The 20,743-nt window shown below is 51.9% G+C and overlaps 2 protein-coding genes across 4 annotated transcripts in view; one reads left to right on the top strand and one right to left on the bottom strand.

The window, feature by feature from the left end:
- ABL2 (ABL proto-oncogene 2, non-receptor tyrosine kinase) overlaps positions 1–13,505 on the top strand; it is a 44,789-nt gene extending 31,284 nt beyond the window's left edge. For all 3 annotated transcript variants that reach the window (XM_041419996.1, XM_041419997.1, XM_041419998.1), the window contains exons 4-11: positions 297–569; positions 1,300–1,384; positions 2,998–3,175; positions 3,752–3,936; positions 4,225–4,377; positions 5,201–5,290; positions 6,486–6,659; positions 7,188–13,505. In XM_041419996.1, the coding sequence (XP_041275930.1) occupies positions 297–569; positions 1,300–1,384; positions 2,998–3,175; positions 3,752–3,936; positions 4,225–4,377; positions 5,201–5,290; positions 6,486–6,659; positions 7,188–8,878 (2,829 nt within the window). In that variant the 3' untranslated portion in view covers positions 8,879–13,505. The remainder of the gene's footprint in view (positions 1–296; positions 570–1,299; positions 1,385–2,997; positions 3,176–3,751; positions 3,937–4,224; positions 4,378–5,200; positions 5,291–6,485; positions 6,660–7,187) is intronic.
- A 127-nt stretch (positions 13,506–13,632) lies between these two features.
- On the bottom strand, positions 13,633–20,743 carry TOR3A (torsin family 3 member A). Its single transcript, XM_041420000.1, has 6 exons — positions 20,221–20,743; positions 19,748–19,861; positions 18,856–19,121; positions 18,111–18,286; positions 16,135–16,259; positions 13,633–15,728 (listed from the first exon to the last, which is right to left on the bottom strand). The coding sequence occupies exons 1-6, from the start codon at positions 20,519–20,521 to the stop codon at positions 15,478–15,480; spliced, it is 1,233 nt and encodes a 410-aa protein (XP_041275934.1). The 5' UTR covers positions 20,522–20,743; the 3' UTR covers positions 13,633–15,477.

Genomic DNA, 20,743 nt, shown 5'->3' with positions numbered 1-20,743 from the left:
GTGTTGAGAGACCTAAGAATTCCAGCTTTTAGTCCTGTAAAGCACGAGGCAGGAGACATTTAATCGTCACAAGAACTGACACAGCTCTTAAGTGATGGCTTATATGTAGTTGCCTTCTGCAGGTAAAAATCCCACAGATTAATAGTTATTTGCCCAACAAGAAGAGAACAAATATTCTAAAATCCTGGTATTCTGATTTTTAAAAAACACATCAGAATGTTTGTACCTGTTTTCCAACGTTACTGACAGCTTCCAGCTGCCTTCATTTAAGCAGATTCCCGTTTCTTGCTTAACAGGTCTATGTGACAGCAGAAAGCCGTTTCAGCACCCTGGCAGAGCTGGTGCACCATCACTCCACGGTGGCAGATGGCCTGGTGACAACCCTGCATTACCCAGCACCCAAGTGCAATAAGCCCACCGTGTACGGAGTGTCCCCCATCCATGACAAGTGGGAGATGGAGCGCACCGACATCACCATGAAGCACAAGCTCGGGGGAGGGCAGTATGGAGAGGTCTACGTGGGGGTCTGGAAGAAATACAACCTCACAGTGGCTGTGAAAACGTTAAAGGTGAGTTTTCAGATTCTGGGCACTGTTCGTTTGGTCACTGTTTATGACAGGAGTAAGGAAATTGTAATGTTCTCAACAACACCTCATGATACTAACATCCTAAAATGGAGTGTGCTGATCTGTATAAAATCTGTGCTTGGGAGTAGCTTTGCAGATTAAAGCGACCCTATCAAACTTACACCAGTGCACGTGGCTTAGAAAGAAATTGGAATTTTGGCCCAGCAGGAACTGCATGTCCAAGTCAGACCAATAGAAATGGTTACAAACCCAACTTCCCTTCCTCCAGAGGAGCTGTGGAGTCTTTAAGAAGTCAAATATGTAGATCAAATACCTTCTATAAGCTGTCCTCCACTCCTGAAAAAATTCAGCTTCTCCATTTCTCTTCCTTTACAAAACCTTTTTTGTTTCAACATTAACAACTGCAATTCTGAGTGGCCCCTGAATAAGTTAATTTTTATAACTATACAGGGGAACTAAGTCAGTAATCTTGAGAGTCTTCCTCTCACCAGCCACAACACAAGCAAGCCTGGCCCTGCCAGGGTACTGCAGATCATCTGCAGGACAGCCACGCAGCTGTTCAGGGCTGGTACAGTTTGTTTTGGTAAAAACCAGAACATCAGAATGGAGACAAAGATGCCATCATTAATATTCAACCAGGATGTGTGGAGTTAACCAGACCTTGGTCATGAAGATAAATGTTCCCTTCTTTTGCCTCTCTTTGTCTGTCTAGGAAGATACCATGGAGGTAGAAGAGTTCTTGAAAGAAGCTGCTGTGATGAAGGAGATCAAGCACCCAAATCTAGTGCAATTGTTAGGTGAGTGAAAGGCTCTCTTGCTCTTTGTGTTCTTACTTAGTCTTCATCTTGGCAGAAACTTGCCTGGTTTAAATGCAGTGGCAGCTTTTCTGTATTTATATAACTTTATGAATCAGGTCAGGTTATGGGCTGCTATTTTTGACAGCTTTATGTAATACTAGAGCTAAGAGACACTAATTTTAAATAAAATATCAAATACAGTCACTCACATTAGTAGACAACTTTGCTGTTGAGGCACGACTGTTACATAAAAGTTTGTAATATCATCCTCCTGCTGGTTTGTGTCCTTGGCCTTAAAATGCTCCAGGGTTCAGTGATCAGGTTCAGATTCCTTCTCTGCTCTGTTAAATCAGATTTACAAAATCATTTTCTGTGGCTTATTTTTCTGAGAGAACATGAAAAAATTGTAAGAAAATTCGAAGTGAAAGGAGAAATTCTGTTGGAAGCGCAACAAATACCATTCTCCATACTTCTCAAATCAGAGACATTTACAGAAAAGGCTGCATTGGAAAGAACAAATTAGGCCATAATTAGGCAGAAGACACCAGATTGCTGCTGCTGTGAGGAGCTCTGTGTATCACCAAATAAGTACATGAGATCAAACAACTCAGGACTGGGAAAAATCCACAGGCTTTACATTGTGACTCTGCCCTGTTGTCTCACTGGCAGATGCATGATATGATGATCATTATTAAATAGTTTGCATAGCTGTTAAATCTACATGCACAAAGATTCTTAAGGAGACACCCTAAACCTTCACTAGTGTTTAATTGCCTCTGGATTTCTGGCAGTTTCAGAAGTAGAGCTGTCAAGCCAAGCCTAGGATGAAAGGAGAAATGTGAAGAATGTGAAGGCTTTTACTAATGGCAACTGTTCTGTACCCACTTTAAAAAAAGGGCACCGATGAAGTGTGTGCCAGCACTGTCTGGTTCCAGGAGCAGCAACTCAGAGTTTTGTCATCGGAGAGCTGCATTTTTGCTCTTTCTGATGCACAGTGCTTTACTCCTGAATGTGTAAAGAGCTGCAGGGGGGATCCCAGAGCAGTGACAAGAGTATCCTGTTGCCCTCCTCCTCCGCCTTTACATGCTTTGTACAGTGACTGTAGCAAGGAGTCATCCCAGGAATGTGTGAGAATGCTGCTCTAGGATCAGCTCCCACCGTGCTGATTCCTTACCCAGCACATGGGAGTGCCTCACATTACTCTGTAGTGACATTTCAGTCTGGAAATCTTGCCAGCTGACAGGTACATGCTTCCTTCCAGTTGGCCACTCTTCAGCTTTATGAAGGCAGAGAGGGGAAGAAAAGCAAACTGTGTGTTCATAATTCCTCTTTTTTCATTCTGTAACCTTTCAAAGAACAGGACTACTGCTTCATGAATATTAGATAGGAATAGTGGTGCTTTCATAGACATGTTTTTCTCTATCCATAAAGTGGATGGAGAGAAAAACAGAAGCCCTGAGTCTGGGCTGCACTGACCTGGGTCTTGTACATGGAAGTCTTCACTTTCCCAGAGGAACACTCAGCAGTACAAAATGCAATGGATGGCTGTTAAGTCAGGAACAGTGGTGAGAAAGGGAAGCTTTATTCACATGCTGCCTGCTGCTCCCTGGCAGGTGTGTGCACCCTGGAGCCCCCGTTTTACATCGTGACGGAGTACATGCCCTACGGGAACCTGCTGGACTACCTGCGCGAGTGCAACCGCGAGGAGGTCAGCGCCGTCGTGCTGCTCTACATGGCCACCCAGATCTCCTCTGCCATGGAGTACCTGGAGAAGAAGAACTTCATCCACAGGTGGGTCGAGTCATGTTCAGCTGGTACAGTTTCAGATTGCAATGATAAACAGGCCACCAGAATGATGGGCCAGGAATTCCAGCTTTTGGGGAGGTTTCTTCCACAGTTGGGATTCACACTGGCTTATCCATTGGCTGTGTTTGCTTCAGTACTGTCTTGCAATAGCTTTTCCCCAGGACTTTCATAGCAATCCTGTGCCCATCTGGCTGGCAACACCTGTGTGCAGACAGTGCCCACCCAAAGTCCTGTTTAAATGCAGATAAAGCCATGCCATATACCTGTTATCGTGTGTTATGAGCTGCTGATCCCATTCTATCCTCAGGAAACATAAACATGGCACTGTAACAGCCACCATTACTGAAAACTTAATAGAATTTTAAAAGTTAATCCTTATCCAGATTTACCTCATTGCTCCTAAGAATAAGTCCACTCAATTTCTGACACTGTTCAGACAAAGCTCACCTTGCTTCTGCCTGCTGCATACAGAGAGCGCTTCCTGATCCAGGGAGCAGGGCCCCAAAACTGCATTCAAAAGCCCTGCTCCTGCTGCAGTGGTGTCCTTGTTCCTTTGTACAGGGACCTGGCAGCACGGAACTGCTTAGTTGGAGAAAACCACGTGGTGAAGGTGGCTGACTTTGGCTTGAGTCGACTCATGACTGGTGATACCTACACAGCCCATGCTGGGGCCAAGTTCCCGATCAAATGGACAGCTCCCGAGAGCCTGGCCTACAACACCTTTTCAATCAAATCAGATGTGTGGGGTAAGAAAACTCACCTTCACTGTCCTTTTCTTGTTCATTTTGGTTTTTTCTGCCAGCCCAGACAACAATTTGCTTTTGGCCTGGGCAGAAACCCTTGTGAAGAGAGTCACATACCAGGCCAGAACTTCATGAATCAATAACATTTTTAGCATCTGATATCTCCATGTAGACTGGCCTGAAATACCTGCAAGGAAACAATGCTGCCTCAAGCTGCAATGCAGGCCACAGAGTAATGAACAGCACAAAGGCAGACTTCTGACCAGCAATTTTGTTTTCCTCCTTTTACAGCCTTTGGGGTGCTGTTATGGGAAATTGCTACCTATGGGATGTCACCATACCCAGGCATTGACCTCTCTCAGGTGTATGATCTGCTGGAAAAGGGCTATCGGATGGAGCAGCCAGAGGGGTGCCCTCCCAAGGTGTATGAACTGATGAGGGCATGTGAGTATCTTCTTCCAGTTTTGGGGACAAAGCCTGGGAAGGTGGGAGGAATCTGTAATTAATAGCAATACTTAATCCAAAGCATGTCGAAGTGAGGGTGGGTTTCAGTTATGAGACAAAGAAGGTGGGGAATGATGAGGGATATTACTGCTTTAAAAACCTTAAGGAAGCTGAAAAAAACCCAAAAGCTGGGGATTCATATGATCATAATGCAAAACAAGCAGAATGCCAGTCACTTTCCACACCCTGTGGTGATACCAGCAGACAGTGCTTCCAGAATACATTCTTCTAATGCAGATTTCTAACTGCAGAAATTACACTTTTCATCATGAAATCTTCTGTAACTTCCCAAGCTCAATCTAGGATCAAGGCACTCTCCTCCTCTTTCCCCCAGAGGGTCCACACATCCATCTTTTGGAAGGGTCTGCCTGAAATATTAAGAGCATGGGAGCAGGATGGTGCCTGAAGCTTTACACACCCAGTTATCTGTGATTGGGCTAGATGTGTTCAGTCCAAGCAGCCAGGGTAGCAAATATGGAATTGTCCTTTGCCCAAACAATTCATAAAGGGGGATAGGGAGATCAGGAGAACCAGTAGAGGTAGCAGAGAACTGGGATTTCTGGACTTGGTTCCTTCTTCTCTTGATTTGTTTGTGAGGATACAGTAGGGTACTAACTGCTGCCATGAATCAGTACCTGTGAATGACTCTAAAGCCTGTTTAACAGTGGGTCAGAGTGTGACTACTTTCTGTCTCCTTGGACAGAAGAAAAATTCATCTCCCTGTTTCAGGCACTGAGAATCACTCTGCTTTCTGGCATTGCAGGCTGGAAGTGGAACCCACCAGACCGACCTTCCTTTGCTGAGACCCACCAGGCTTTTGAAACCATGTTCCATGACTCGAGCATCTCAGAGGGTGAGAGCTGCTGTTGCTTTCTTCCTGAAACAGCACTGGAGGTTATCCCCAGAGTGCTGTCTCATGGATGGGCCCTTAAGGCTCATCTGCTGGCAGTGGGGTTGAAATGGAGCTCCATCTCTTATTATTTTAGCCATAATTGGGATAAATATGTTTTCTTACATGTTTCACAAATACTGAATAAACTTCAGACATATTCCAGTGCAGGGAACAGTGTGATTTCATTTGAGCTGTAAATGCCAAAGAGCTGATTTAAAGACTACTATCTCTTCTATCAGAGGAAGTTTCTTGTTTTCCAGGCTGAAGAGTGGGGAATAGTAAGTGATGGAGAGAGACAAGGATGTATGCATATCACAGTCCCTTGCTGACTGCAGCAATTAGGTCATGAAATATTATTCTACCAGCCTCCACTTTTAACAAAGTGTGTTTTAATCTCTGGATTTTCTGCTTAGCTACTTCTAGGAGCAAATCTGTGCAGCTCAAGTCTGAAATATAATCTACCAGGAGGTAGTGGTGAGGAATGTGATACTATTCAGCAGACAAGCAGAAATGTCAGAGCATTCTGCTCAATTTTTAAATTAAATATGCAGCTGATCCATCAACTTCTCTACTACAGAAAAAGACACCAGATGGAATTTTACCAGTGAGGATCTGTAATAGACACATCCAGTGGCCACACAAATGCCAAGCTGGGTGTGGCCAGGAGGTTCTGGGGTTTCTTCTGCTTGTTTTCTTTTTCTTTTTGTTCACCTATTGTTGGCATGTAATCTTCATTTCTTCATCTAGGAGGATGCAGTGCTTTGCCACAAGCAAAGCAGCTTAGATCCAGATCCAGGGAGGACACAACTTTGGGGTGCATCAGTAGGAGGCACCGTGATTAAAACCAGGCAAACCATCCAGTGCTGCCTTTAGCTCTTGTGCAGCCTTTAATAGACCCCTTGTACAGATCCTACCATTGCTTTTTTTTTTTTTTTTGGCTGAATTTATAAAGATGTAAATGAGTTTGAAATTGTTAGGAAAAACATCTGACCCTGAATACCTCTAGACTTGAACAAAGACTAAATCCATAAATTATGTATTTCTTAGTTATGGATCTCTTCCTGCCAGTCTGTGTTTGCAGGAAAGACCCTGTTTTTTTTTTTTTTCCTCTTCCTTTGCTGGTCTCTGTTTTGACTGTTCCCTTTTTTCCTTACAGAGGTAGCAGAGGAGCTTGGAAGAACAGCCTCATCCTCATCCGTCGTTCCTTACCTGCCCCGCCTACCCATGCTTCCCTCCAAGACAAGAACCCTGAAGAAACAGGCAGAGAACAAGGAGAACATCGAGGGGACACAGGACACTGTGGAGCACTCAGCATCCAGCTCAGCACCAGGTGTGGGCACAGGGTGGAAATTCCCAGAGAAACAAAGAACAACGTGACATGGGCATGCTTTGTGCTGCTGTGTGAATTGTTTACTAGCAAATAGAAAACACTGTAATTTTTTCAGTGTTCTTTAGTAAATCCCATTGTATTTTTTCTTTCAAATTCAGTTTTGCTGCTCTTTTTTAAGTGACAGCTTCAAAACTAAAATTAACAGTGAAGCAAGAGATTTCCTTCTATACTTAGGGTATTTGGAAAGGAGCAGAAGATTATGGGAAGGGAGCAATAAACTGAAAGAAAAGAGCAACTCCTTTCTGATCTCTCTCCGAAGTAGCCTTCTCAGTATAGACAACAGACAAGTCACGTACAGAAATGGAAAAAAGTAAAGAAAAAATAAAATATAAATGCTTGCTTCTTCCCTCACTCTGTCTCTGCAGCACCTGGGCAGGTAAATACACCAGGCCTATAAAACCCAGTGCAGGACAGGGAGGTGGAAATGGAAATAGATTGTCCAGACTGACACCTGTCTCTCCTGCCCAGGTTTCATCAGAAGCACACAGCCGACAGGCGGGTCCCCCGCGCTGCCCCGCAAGCAGAGGGACAAGAGCCCCAGCAGCCTCCTGGAGGATGCCAAAGAGACCACGTTCACCAGGGACAGGAAAGGGGGCTTCTTCAGCTCCTTCATGAAGAAGAGGAATGCTCCCACGCCTCCCAAGCGCAGCAGCTCCTTCCGGGAGATGGAGAACCAGCCCCATAAGAAATACGAGCTGACGGGTAACTTTTCCTCTGTCGCTTCCTTGCAGCACGTGGACGGGTTCTCCTTTGCTCCCGCGCAGCAGGACACGAGCCTGGCACCCCCCAAGTGCTACGGAGGGGGCTTTGTGCAGAGGACCTTCTACGGCGAGGAGGGCACTGGGCCCAGCAGTGCTGGGGGTGTGAGCACTGGTGGAGGGTGGTCGGGCATCACTGGCTTCTTCACGCCACGCTTGATTAAAAAGACGCTGGGTTTACGAGCAGGAAAACCCACTGGCAATGAAGAAGCTTCAAAGCCTTTTCCAAGGTCAAACTCTACATCTTCCATGTCCTCAGGGCTTCCAGAGCAGGATAGGATGGCAATGACCCTTCCCAGAAATTCCCAGAGGTCAAAAATTCAGCTGGAACGGACTGTGTCCACCTCCTCCCAGCCCGATGAGAGCACAGAGAGGGCCAGTGACCTGATTCCCAAAAGGTTTGAAGAAGGCCCTGCTTTGACCAGAGAGAGACCAAAAGCAAAACTCTTGCCAAGGGGTGCCACAGCACTCCCTTTTCGAACTCCCTCCGCGTCGGAAGAAAAGGAGGGTCCGGGGCTAGTGGCAGCCCCTAAGGGCAAGGAAAAAAACAGTGGCCCACGACAAGGGGCCCTTGAGGATGGCGAGAGGCCGGGGTGGTCATCTCCGGTAAAGGCTGCAGCAATACTTCCAACCACTCATAACCACAAAGTGCCAGTCCTAATCTCACCCACTCTAAAACACACTCCAGCAGACGTGCAGCTCATTGGCACAGACTCTCAGGGTAATAAATTTAAGCTCTTATCTGAGCATCAGGTCACTTCTTCCGGCGACAGGGACCGGCCCAGACGGGTAAAACCAAAGTGTGCTCCACCTCCACCACCGGTGATGCGGCTCCTCCAGCAGCCAGCTGCCTGCTCGGACGCAGCAGAAGAGCTGAGCAGCGCGGCGGGAGCGCAGCACGGACTGGAATCCAACGAAGGGAGTAAGAAGGCAGCAGCAGCACCTGTTGGTGGAAAATCTGGGAGGCCCGTGATGCCTCCGCCCCAAGTGCCTCTGTCATCGTCTTCCACCTCCCCGGTGAAAATGGCCAACGGCACGGCCGGCGCCAAGGTAGCGCTGAGAAAGACCAAGCAGGCGGCTGAGAAAATCCCCGCAGACAAGATCAGCAAGGAGGCGCTGCTGGAGTGCGCGGATCTCCTGTCCAGCGCCATCGCCGAGCCCACGCCCAACAGCCAGCTGGTGGACACGGGGCACCAGCTGCTGGATTACTGCTCAGGCTACGTGGACTGCATCCCCCACACGCGCAACAAATTCGCCTTCCGGGAAGCCGTGAGCAAACTGGAACTCAGCCTGCAGGAGCTGCAGGTGTCCTCGACAGCTGCTGGCGTCCACGGGGCGAACCCCGTCCTTAATAACTTATTGTCATGTGTCCAAGAAATCAGCGATGTGGTGCAAAGGTAGCTACTGTCAATCTGGGTAAGAGAAACACACACGGGGAGGGCGGGACTGTTTTTCTGTACTGATGCTTTCAAAAGGAAAGACTGATACTTGAGTATGTGAAGTACCTCAGATCACTGAGTTCTCCTCACGTTTACAGGTTCATCTCAAAAAATTGGGGATGGAGAGGGTAGATTAAAGCTGTAAGGGGCAGAACGTCAAGGATCTGTCCCTACCTAGTCAGGCTGATCTGCTTGGTATGGCAAGGGAAAAAGAAAGTTCCTTCTCCTCCCCTGGAGAGGCAGGAGAACCGAAGGCAGGTTCTCCCTCTGGGTAGGATGGTGGCGACAGCCGGAGCCCTGGGGTGGCTGCAGCTGCCTGGCTGCACAGATCCCACCCTGGCTGCACTGACCTGTGCTTTGCTGTCCTGACAGGGCCAAGGAAAGGCGCTGGGGCTCTGCTGGTACCAAGGGCGGAGCAGCCGGAGCAGCTCCAGAGGGGGTCATGTACAGCTGGGGGAAAGGTCTAATGCACTGACAGGATTCAGAGCTGCTGGAGGTGGATGCACTGGTCTGGATGGCTTAACTTCCACAGCACTGTTGCTGCTGTAATGAGAACTGCAAGATTAGTTAATATATGAAACTGTCCCTTTTCCCTCCTGTCCACCTCATCCACCACATTCTCATTGTCGTTGTATTGGAAGCGTCAGGGATGCTGGGCAGACTTACCACTGGAATTCCCCTTCCCACCACACTGCCTTCACTCAGCTGATACCTATTTCTAGTGGTCTAGCACAGGTGCTGCTTGATGGTCATTTTTGAGTAGTTTGGGGCTCTTGCACAACTTGCCAGTGTTGTTGTTGGGGTGGGTGGGTTCTTCCTTTTTTTAAGCTCTAGATTGTTTTTAACTTGTTACCGGGTTGACTCCCTAGTTCAGTGTGGTCACCATGAGGACCCATGGTAGGTGAGGCAGAGCCTCTGCCCCCCTGGCTTGTTCTCCACATTCCTTTAGCAGTCACAGCACTGCAGGGCCAGCTGGAGAACCAGAACGTACAGCCCAGCCTGCTCACCACTTGTCCTTACAGCTGCAGGATTCCTTGCGCCTGCCCCTAACCCTTCACACTGCCAGATCCCTCGGATTTGTTCTGGTGTTTACCTGTCCACAGGCTTCCAGCTTCTCTGCAGCCCAAGGTGATAAAGCATGGCAGCACACAGGAAACACCACAGGCATCTCCATGCATTTGTTCCCATTTTAAAGGCTAGACCAGAATCCTGCACTGTGGTGTAGGGAACATGCACATAACCTGTGCACTGCTGTGCCTGAGGCGTGGCAACAAAAGCTGTGGCTCTGCCTTGAACGGCTCCACTGGGTCTCTAATGCCTTCTATTAACCCCAGAATGAGCAGCTGAGTGGTTGGCATTGTCATCCTTGGTCCTTGTGCTGTTTGCAGACTGTTGTGGCCTCAAAAAGCTGATCTGTCTATGCACAACTCCCCGAGGTGTAAATGTACTGGCAAGGAGGAAGAGCTCAGTTGCTGGTTTGTGAGAGGAACGGAAACAGGCCTGAAACCTGGCTCCAAATACACCTTACCTGCATGCTGCTGCTCACTTCACACTGCTGCTGGTAGAGGATCTCACTTGCTTTGCACCTTAAGCCTTTATTTTTTTTTGGCTAAAATGCTTTCTAAACTTGTTTTTCAAGTGTGGCTGTGCTGCTTTTAGTCTGAGCATTTCGAGGGGAGCTGTGGCATGGGTGTGACTTTAGAAGATGGGCACCTTGTATCTGTCTAGAAGCACGTGCTGGTGCTTGGAGGCAGGCTGGGTGTCTCAGCAAGTGTCCCTGTTTTTTCCACAGAGCATAGCGAGACAGGCCTGAAAAAATCTTTAGAAATGGGCTGAGAATCCTCATTTCATTACTGGTCTGAGCTAAGCAAAGTTGTTTCAGGGTGTGTGGAGGGAGAGCAGAGGAGCAGCATGTGAGGTACAATGGACCAGTGAGCTGCTGTGGCCCAGTAAGTGAAGGGCTGGGGGGAAAAAGAACCCAAGCAACCCCTTGTGCTGGCAAGTCCTGATCCCCTGCAGCCCTGGGGCTGTCCCAGGGCTCTTCCACAGGCAGAGTACCAACCCCTTATCTCCTAGACTTTACTGAGGGCTTTTGTGGTTTACCTTATCTCTGTCAGTCATCTTCATGGAAGGTGTGCATCCAAACTGACTGCCTTGGGACAGGTGACCTGCAAAGGGAAGCTGGCTTGTGGCATTGCTTCACATGGCCTGTCAAACAATCTGGAGCATTTAGAAGGTGGAGGGCTCTCTTTTCTTCAGGGCAGAAGGGCAGGTCTTGCTTACCCTGGCAGACCATCACATGGTTCCATGATTGTACTGCTGCTCAGCCTGGGACAAATGGGCTGGAACATAAGGAATTCCAGGGGAAAGGAATCTTAACAGAACATTTTAAAGTTTAGCCCAATTCTGATGAGCATTTTTGTTGAAACCTTTTTTTTTTTTTTTTTTTTTTTTTCCCCTAAATGCCAGTCTTCCAGAAAAGCTGCAGCAGAAGTGGTAGAATAGCAATATGGAATTTCTAACTACTAGACCTCCCCTCTTGCAGCCCTTTCTGAAGAAAGGAGCTGTGTTCCAATGAACACTGTGGGCCATCCCCACTTCCTTTCAGGTGCCCCATTTTCTCCTTGCCCCTGCAGCAGAGATGGGCAGTGGGACAGGGCAGCATCCAGCTGCTTTTCCAGAGTCACAGAATGGCTGAGGTTGGAGGGAACTTTGGAGGTCACCTGGTCCAAACACTCTTCCCAAGCAGGGCCACCAAGAGTTGCCTGTGAGGCCATGTCCAGGCAGCTTTTGGGCATCTCCAAGCACAGAGACTCTGTGCCCAACACAGGAGTGTTTAGTTCTGACCCCTCCTGTGGTGCAAAAACAAGTGCCAGTGAATTTGGGGATTTGCCTGTTGCCACTCTCATGGGAAGTGTTTTCTCTGCCCCTACCTACCACCTAACAGCAGGCAGGCAGCAGGTGGCAGAGGTAGTGCTGACTGAACAGGTTTTTTTCCCCCTAAATTGAAGGCTGTGGAATTGCTGGGACTTCTGCTGCCCTAGAGTGTTTTATTCCCAAACTGCAATGCTCCCCTGCCCTCTGGCAGGATAGCAGAAGGAATCTGGGAAGGCTGGTTCTGCTGTAAGTTACCATCCAGTTGTACTTCTTCCACTGCTGCTTCTAAAACTTTTACCATTCCCTCTCCCTTTAGCTAGGTCTGCCTTTCTCTTCAGCCTTAAAGGTCTCCACTGTGGCCTGTTCTCTGTTCTCAGCCTGGCACCACATGTGCAAAGGAATGTGTGGGTGCTGACACCCCATTATTTGTCCCAGTGAAGAGCACTTCAAGCTCCATGGTTTGGGGCAGGGGACAAGGCAGAAGTCCTGTTGTTTCTTCTCCCTTGCACTGCTGTGGGCCAGGGTTCAAAGCAGTTGTCTTTGCCGTGGGGAAGGCACCCACGGCCTGGTACTGCCAAGCACAAAAGCACAGTGAGCTCAGGGGGGCACTTTCTCTTCCTACCCCTGTGGGAATTGGCTGACTCACAGGTGCAATTCTCTCTTCTTCCTGCACTGCACACCCTTCCTAACCCCAGAGTGGTGCACTTGATTTAGTCAGGTTCTTCATTAGTGTGGCAGGGGTGAAGCTGAGAGTCTGGGTCTTGGGGCTGCACCAAGTTCAGCCAGCGGGAAAGGGGGATGGAAGGGAGCAGCGTTGCTGAACACAGCAGGGAGAGAGAGAGAGGAGGCTGTGCTTGTCCTCCTCAGGAGTTCTCCTGGGTGCCCCTGGCCCTGTGTGCGTGAGACAGCCAAACACGAGTGTTGACATCTGTCAGGGTGCTTTGGAGGAGTTGGGGGCACAGGGAGCCAAACCCCACAGTGGAGACAGAGCAGCCCCTCGCCAGCAGGCAGAGGTGTGGGTGGGCTACACTGCAATCCCAACCCTCGTGTCCTACCACTTACCTGAGGCAGGCTTTTCCTCCGGGGCATCCAGGGCACTGACAGGCACCAGGGACTCCACAGGATGGTGGTTCCACAGTGAAACACTCAGCTCAGCCCTGCTGCTCACCAGGAGCCGGCAGGGACACTGAAGGGAGCTGCAGCTGTGGAGGCTGCTGGGGTGGTGCTGCACGACCCTGGAGTGTGGAAGCAAGCCCGCAGGCCATTGTCTGGTAGCAGCTCCAGGAGGTTCTGGGACACCGAGTTGTTTCTCACAGCTCCAGGCTAAGCAATGTCTGTACCAAAGGAGCTCGTTCTTCCCCATGTGTCTGTTGTGCACGGGAGGTGGCTGGAGCCTGCTCGGCTCACACGGCACTGTTTGTATTGGTAGGGAACTCGTTGAGGGCAGGAATGGATTGAAATGAATCACGTTAATCACCAATCACTCTTAGCAGTGTTGTCAACTGTTTTGTTTTTTAATTGTTATTGTAATATATTTTGGTTGTTTTTCTAATTTAATTCTCTCACTATCGTCTGACTGTGAACTGCGAACAGTGTTAAACTTGATGTAAATAAGGCTCTTGGAAGAGCCTCTTTGCCTGTCGTTCCACAAAGTTTTGCCAATTTGCATTTTGTTTTAAATAAAGGTTGCAATATTTTATTGGCAAAAACCACTCGAGTAGATGCTGGGGTTTTTTTTCCCTCCTTAATGAATATATGAAGCTGCTGAGTTCTAACCAGAAGCTCTTTCATTTGGGTAGAAAAAATTGTTTAAAAGAGAAATAATTTAATTCCACCAGGTTGCAGAAAAAGCAATATCTTTATTTATGCAGCATCTATTTAGAACCAAACTGTTGCCCTGGCGTGGTCAGAGAGCAGCTGTTGCTGTCGTGGGGCTGACCAGAGCTCACCCAGGTGTGACACAGCCCTGGCCTCGCCCTTGTCAGCGTCACCAGCACCGCCCTCGGCCAGAGCTGCTCCTTGTCCACCTCAAACCAGTCCCCAGCGACCTCCTGCCACCCAGCCTGTGCCAGCCTAACCCAGCTGAACACTTCCTGACATTCAGAAAACATCCCAGGTGCTCCTGGCTTACACACACAGCCTTTGGGCTCCTACCCTTCAGCACACAGCTTGCTGAACTTTGTGCCCAGGTGACCAAACACAGCCTGAGCTGTGTCCTGTGAGGCAGCAGCTCCCTCCCCAGCTGGAGGGAGCCATCGCCCCCATCCCAGGTTTCTGACACCTGAGATTAACCATAAACCAAGTCTCAGAAATGCCTGATCAGCCACGCTGGCACAGCCCCAAGGTCCATTCCACAGGGCTGGGTTAAGCCACCTGCACTGGCTGAGCAGTGGGAGAGCAGCTGGCTCATCTCTGCTGGGACTGCGACGCCTCCTCAGGTAACGGAGCCAGCAGGGACTCGGGGTCTGCAGGGCTCAGATGTGTCTGTCTGGTCAATCTTTGCCAGAGGTCACACTGCTCATCACTGGCACTGCAAAATGGGTCAGAGCTTAAAATAGAGCAAAGGTCCCCGTGGGGGTGGCTGGGAAGCCAAGCCCTGTCCTTGGCAGGGGCTGTTTCACTGCTCGCCAGCACAGCCCTGTTGGAAGGGAGTTTTGACCCAGAGGTCACAGAGTGATTCCTGTAACACTGATGAAATTTTTTGGAGCTGCTGCAACACACTTATCACCTGGCGAGTACCCAGACAGCAAACAGCCCCTTGTAACAATAATAATAACAATAATGCTGATACCAGCCAAAAAGCCACAGCGTGAAATGTACTGAAGAGAAAAACAAAAAAAGGAAGGAAAAAACCCAAGCTTTTACTTTTACTGCATCCATGAAAACTCACGTGCAGCTGCAGCCTGATGCTTCAGCCACCATCCTCCTCACCTGCCCTTTGCCCTTGGGCAGAGGAGTTCTCTCCCCGTTTTGGTTTTGCAGTGAAGGAAACGGGCTCTGCACCAACCTGCTTAGTAAAATAATTGCAGCAGAAGTTCCCCTCACCCCCGCAGCTGCTTCCATACAACGGAAGACATCAGTGAGAGGTGGACACTCCAAGGTGAGAGCTATGGATTTGGCATCTCCAGAGGAGATTATTCAGTCCTTCTTCTCTCCCTGCACAGACTACAATTCTGGCACGTGTCCCTGAGCAGCAGACACCTTAAAAAGGCAAGAGAGCAACAGAGGGGAAAACCTCAACTCCAGCAAAGCAGTTCTATGTGGTCTTGTAAATTGACAGAAAATTGGGGGCAGGGATGTGTCTTTGGCCACACTGTCTCAACAGGACCAGCCTGTCCAAGGCCTCCCTTCACCACACAGCAACAAAACAAGGACTTGGACATTCCCAGTCCCCACTCATATGGAACAGCACCTGCCAGCAGAACCACATCACCCCTCCAGCTAAAAGAAGGGACTTAGAACACCAGACAGGCTCCAAAAGCAGCCAAGCACAGGCTGTCCCCACATCCCAGGAGTAAGGGATGCACCTCCTTCCCTGCAACAGCTCTGGGAGTAACGGGGGCTTAAGCCTCTCTTAAGTCCCTGTGCAAGTGCCTGGCTGGGTCATCTGCCTCTGACCCTGTGTGAAGGGAGCAGCTCCCGGAGTGCAGAACACCTTCAGCACACGTCTGGTCCCCCTGGTGTTCAAGGAATGAAATAATTGATGCGCTGGGGCACGGATTTGCAGCCCTGTGCAGAGAAAAGCTTCTCCTCTTTGGGGACAAACACCATCATCTGGGCCACCTGGTCCAGCGTTGCCTCGGTGTAGGGAAGGCCACGGGCCAGGAAGGCGTCCCGAGCACAGAGCTTCACATGGTGATACTCCAGAGGCAGGAAGGGCACCAGGAAATCGATCAGGTTCTCTCTGAGCAGCTGGCTGTGGGCATAACTGTTCTCTGGAGCAGAGCACAGGAAAGGCAAACTCAGAAGCTTCACCTGAGAGCATCGTCCCTCAGTGAGACCAGGCTTGGCTCCGGGGGGCTTATCCAGTGGGACCCACTTGTGCAGAGCTGCTCAGCACTCCGAGCACAGAGCACCTCTAGGAGTCACACCAAGAGATGCCTGGAGCCCCAGAGAAGCTTCAGTTCTGCCCTGTGAGGTTGAGCTGCCTCTTGTCCCCAGCCATTTTCGGGGCTGAAGGGGGCCTGAAGGCCTCTTGGCTCACAGGCACCACGGATGGGGCTCTCACTGCCAACAGCCCCGGGCTGGGCTGGAGCCAGGGCCGGTCCCCCAGGCACAGCCCTGGGTGGCACAGGGGCAGCCTTGCAGGCAGCCTGCCCCTGATGCAAGCGCAGCTCTTACCTGCAGCCTCCTGCAGCTCCCGCCGCAGCCGCTGCTCCAGGAGCTCCAAGGAGATCTCCTCCCGTGCCCGGCCGGCTCGCCAGAAGTCCAGGGCCACCTCATTGATGGTGTTGCCACCAAGATTGCTGTGGACACAGAGGGAATTCGCTCAAGATTTCCCCCAGAGCTGAGCTGCTGAGAGCTGCCAGCACCTTCCCTGCAGACAGGCCCCAGCAGTTCTGTTGGCAACAGAGGATTTGCTGTCTAGGATCAGCACATGGAGAGCCAGCCTTCTTCCCAAAGAGCCCCTTTCCACAGGCATCCATGCAGCTGTCTGCCATCCTGCCAGGGGCAGCAGAATTCTCCGTCTCCCTCAGTCCCCAGTCCTGGCTTGGGAAGCCATTAACCTCTCAGGTGACACTTGGCTCCACACCAAACGCTGAACAAGCCACCACAAAGTCCAGGTTAAAGGGCAGAGCACGTGGCAGGGGTCCCACTGGAAGTAAAGGTCCAGGGCAGGGATTCAGGTGGCAGCCCAGGACTTGGCACAGCATCCTCTGCCCATGGGACAAAGCAGCAACACAGCTCCCACCTAAGGGCTCCTCTGGACACCCATGGGGGCAGCTCTGTGGTGGGGTTTGCAAGGTCCTGGCAGCTGTTGAGGGTCCCAGGACAGCCCTTCACCCTGGAAAGCAGATCCAGGAAAAGTGTCCCCCCTCCCCAAGCGCTGGTGAGGGGCTTGCCCCCAGCCCCGAGTGTCCCAGTGAATGGGAACCAGCTGGATGCAGAGCTTGTGTGGGTGGGAGGCAGGGAGGCACAGAACTTGCACCCCATCCTCATCTCAGAGGCTCTGGACACCGAATAGAAGGCAAGGAAAATTAAAAAGCCACCAGAGTTTCCCACCATGCCCTCACCCACTATCAGTGAGAAAACAGCTTGTCCTGATCCTCCTCCCAACCCAAAGAGCCCCTTTTGGCTGGACAGACAGACAGCCCTACCCCATCTGCAGGACTGTGCCAGTGTCCACAGAGCCCTGGGGCAGAGCCATCCCTCCTAAAGCAGGTCAGTGTCACACTGCCACCGGGAGTGACGAAACCCCTGCGATGACACTGCTGCAGACCAAGGCACCCTGCTCCCCTCTGCTTGCTGACACAGGATCCTTTCCTGACCTTCATGGCTCGCCAGGAGGACACCAGGCCAGCCCCTGCCAGCACGTCCAGGCAGGGCAGGACCTGCCCCTTCCTCACAGGTGGCACCAGAGTGTGGGGAGTTCCACAGGGCACACAGGCAGGGAAACCTCTCTGAGGGAAGCACCAAGCTTGGAGGTTGGAACACTTGCCTGGATGGTGGGAGGTGGAGGAGGAATGCTCTGCTCACCCCCAACCACCAGGAACAGCTCCTGCCATTGCTCAAGGCTGCAATTCCCAAACTGAAGGGGACTCAAGATGCTGATCTCTCACTCTTTAGGAGCACTTCAGTCAGGTGCCTGCCTCACATCCTGGTTCTGAGATGTCCCATTTCTCCCTCCAGCTGCATCCCACACAGAGACACTGCTGGGGTGCACTTGCTGGGAAAGGAACCAGCTAAAGCAGGCTCTGCTAATGCCAGGATCAGCCTCACATCACCTCAGTCTGCAGCCACAGTGGGAATTCCCCAGCTCCTAACAATGCTCCTAACTTCCCACCAAGACCTTCAGGCCCAGCTCTGCTCCCTGGAGTGTGACGTCTGCCCAGCTGAGCAGGGTGGCACTGTGTTAACTGACTGTGCTTCCTTGCCTCCAAGTCTAGACTCTGGCTCAGGTGTCCCAACCCAGCTGGACCTCAGCTCCTCCTGCAGATGCCCTGTTCCCAGGGAGGATGCCCAGCATGTTCAGGTAAAACTGAACATGGAGGCAACCACCACGAGGGAACAAGGTACCTGTGCCCTCCCCTGCCACCTCAGCCCCTTGCATCACACACCTCTGGGGACAAACACCATTACTGGTGACCAGAAATCACCTGAGGAAGAGGAAGATGGATCTCTGCTGGTCTGCCTGGCCCTTGCTGTCGCGCTGAGCCACGAAGGGCTTGATGGCGTCCAGGAGGCTGGAGTGCAGCTTCTCGGCCTCGTCGAAGATGAGCAGGGCCTGCCTGCAGCGCTGCAGGGTCTCGCTGATCTGCCTCTGCAGCTGGGCCTGGGCAGCAGCAGGGAGAGCAGTCAGGAGCCCCTGGGATGCCCTGGCATCACCCAGCCAAGCACCACAGCTGCTCCATCCCCTGCCACCCAGCAGGACAGGGCAGAGAACAGGAAGAGCAAAGGCAGGAAAATGAGTGAGGCGAGACAGATTAGTTTAGTAAGTGAAGGAAAGAGTAAAGAAAGACATCAAGTGGTGCAACGGCAGCCACCCACCCTGCCACAAACAGACTGATGCCCAGCCCGTCTCTGAGCAATGGCTTCCTGCCCCCAAACCCCCTCCCTGCAGCTTTTATTCCTGAGCATGGCTGTAAACGACACAGAATATCCCTTTGGCATTAGGACTCAGCTCTTTGGTGTGTCCCAAACTTCTTGTACTGACCTCAGGGGCTGAGTGGGACAGAGGGGATGCCCTGAGGCTGTGCAGGCACTGCTCAGCAGAAACCAGCCAGTGCTGGGGGATCCAGTTTCACCCACAAACCCAAGGCACAGCCCCACACAGGCTGCTGGGAAGGACATGAACTCCAGCCCAGCCCAGCCCACGGAGCATCCCGTGCTGCTGGCTCTCACCTTGTAGGAGTCCACGTAGTTGTGATGTGGGAAGTGGAGGAGGGAGACGAACACCCTGACACAGTCACTCCTCAGCCCGTCCCGGTACAGGTGACTGGCCACCATCCGAGCCACAAAGTTCTTCCCTGTGCCAGACCAGCCATGGAAGGACAGCACCAGAGCCTTGCGGGGCCGTGGGCTCTGCAGGAATCCCCGCAGCGCCCGCAGCACCACGGCCTGGGCCAAGTGCTGCCCGTGGAGCTGCCCACTGAGGTCTGCCTCCAGCCCTGCACAGAGAGAGCACGAGCTCAGCCTCCGCCTGCCAGCACAGGTGGGAGCAACAGGAGAAAACGTGGCAGAGCTGCCTGGCCAAGAGCACTGTGAAGTGGCATTAAAGCCACAGGCCCTGCCTACATCAGCCTCTGGCCCCAAAAAGACACAAATCTTCCAATGACTCCTTTTTTCCTTTAGGAAAAGGCAGAGATGCTTGGCAGCTGCAGAGAGCAGCGATGCCCCAAGGCCCTCCCAAGCTCCCAGCACAGGGTTTGCATACCAGGAGTCTCAGGGACGGCCAAACACAAAGACACCTACTCATGGCTTACACCAGGTAAGTGTGCCCTCCTGACCCAGGGCAGGGTCCTGGGCCAGTTTGGATCCCACTGCATGTCCCTGGAAGCTATGGGATGCAGGCAGGGCTCGTGGCAAGCTGGAGCAGTAAGAAACATGCTGCGCCCTAAGGAACAAACTCTCTTTGGTCTCAGAACTTCAAATGGGACAGGACTGAGCTCAGCCTCTCACCCTCCCACAGCTCAGCACCCCACTCAGAAAAGGCCTTTACTAACATCACTTTCTAGAATACACTTCAACAGGAAAAAAGCCTCAAAACAAGGCACACAAGCAGCACAGCCCCTACCTGTGATGTTGTTGATTATCCTGCAGTCTCCTGTCTCACAGCACTTGCCGAAGCTGCAGTACCAGGCAGAGAGGATCTCCAGGTAATCTTGGCCCACCAGAGGAAAGCCCCAGCCTGGAAACAGGAGCAGAATGAGCAGAGAGGTTCCAGGAAAGGCATTTTTACATTTTGGGCTCAGCTGAGCCCTGTTACGGCAATCCTCTCCCGGTGCACGGACTCGGCCATGTCCCTGCGGGCAGCCCTGGCTGTGGGAGGACAGTGGGCTCGGAACCGGCAGCAGCTGCTTCGAGACGGCTCCGAGGGCCCAGAAAGTGCAAGAGCCTCATCCCGGGGTGTGCCAAGGAGGGAGATGCCCGGGGCAGGAGCCCTCGGGAAGGAAGGGCAGCGCCACAGGAACCGGGGCCAGAGCAGCGGCCGGAGCTGCTGCTCCTTCCCGGGCACGGCAGAGGGACAGAACGGAGCAAGGCGCTTACCTGGCACGGGACTGGCCTCTCCTTCTTCTTGCTGCTTCTCCTCCTCCTCGCAGCCCTCCTGCCACACCCTGCACGCCAGGTACTGCCAATACTGCTTGGAGAGAGCTCCCAAATGCTTCTTCACGGCTTCGTACCTCACCCTGCCCCACGGCCCCCGCTCCGGGACGGCTCCCTGCTCCTCCGCCCAGGGCGCCCGGGGCGGCGGCGTTGTCCCGGGGCTGCCCGAGCCGCCCAGGAGCAGCAGCAGCACCAGCACAAAGCAGCCGAGCCCGCGGGGGGCCGGGAGCCGGGCCTGGCCCATGGCAGCGCTGCGGGATCCGGGAACGGAGCGGGATCCGGGAACGGAGCGGGGCCCGGGAACAGGGCGGGCCCGGCCCGGTCCGCTGGAGCCGAGCTGAGCTCACTTCCCGAGGCGTTGCTGGGGAGCAGCCGCGGGCGGTGCTGGCCCCGGCCAGACGCGGCTTCCCTGTCGCCGTCGCAGCCGCGGGGACGCGAGAAAAGCCACGGCCGGGGGCAGCAGAGG

This window comes from Onychostruthus taczanowskii, unplaced genomic scaffold, assembly GCF_017590055.1.
Source record: "Onychostruthus taczanowskii isolate IOZ18803 unplaced genomic scaffold, ASM1759005v1 scaffold63, whole genome shotgun sequence".
Taxonomy (NCBI): Eukaryota; Metazoa; Chordata; class Aves; order Passeriformes; family Passeridae; genus Onychostruthus; species Onychostruthus taczanowskii.
The sequence above is the reverse complement of the archived record's forward strand: the minus strand, read 5'-3'. Positions and strand labels throughout refer to the sequence as shown.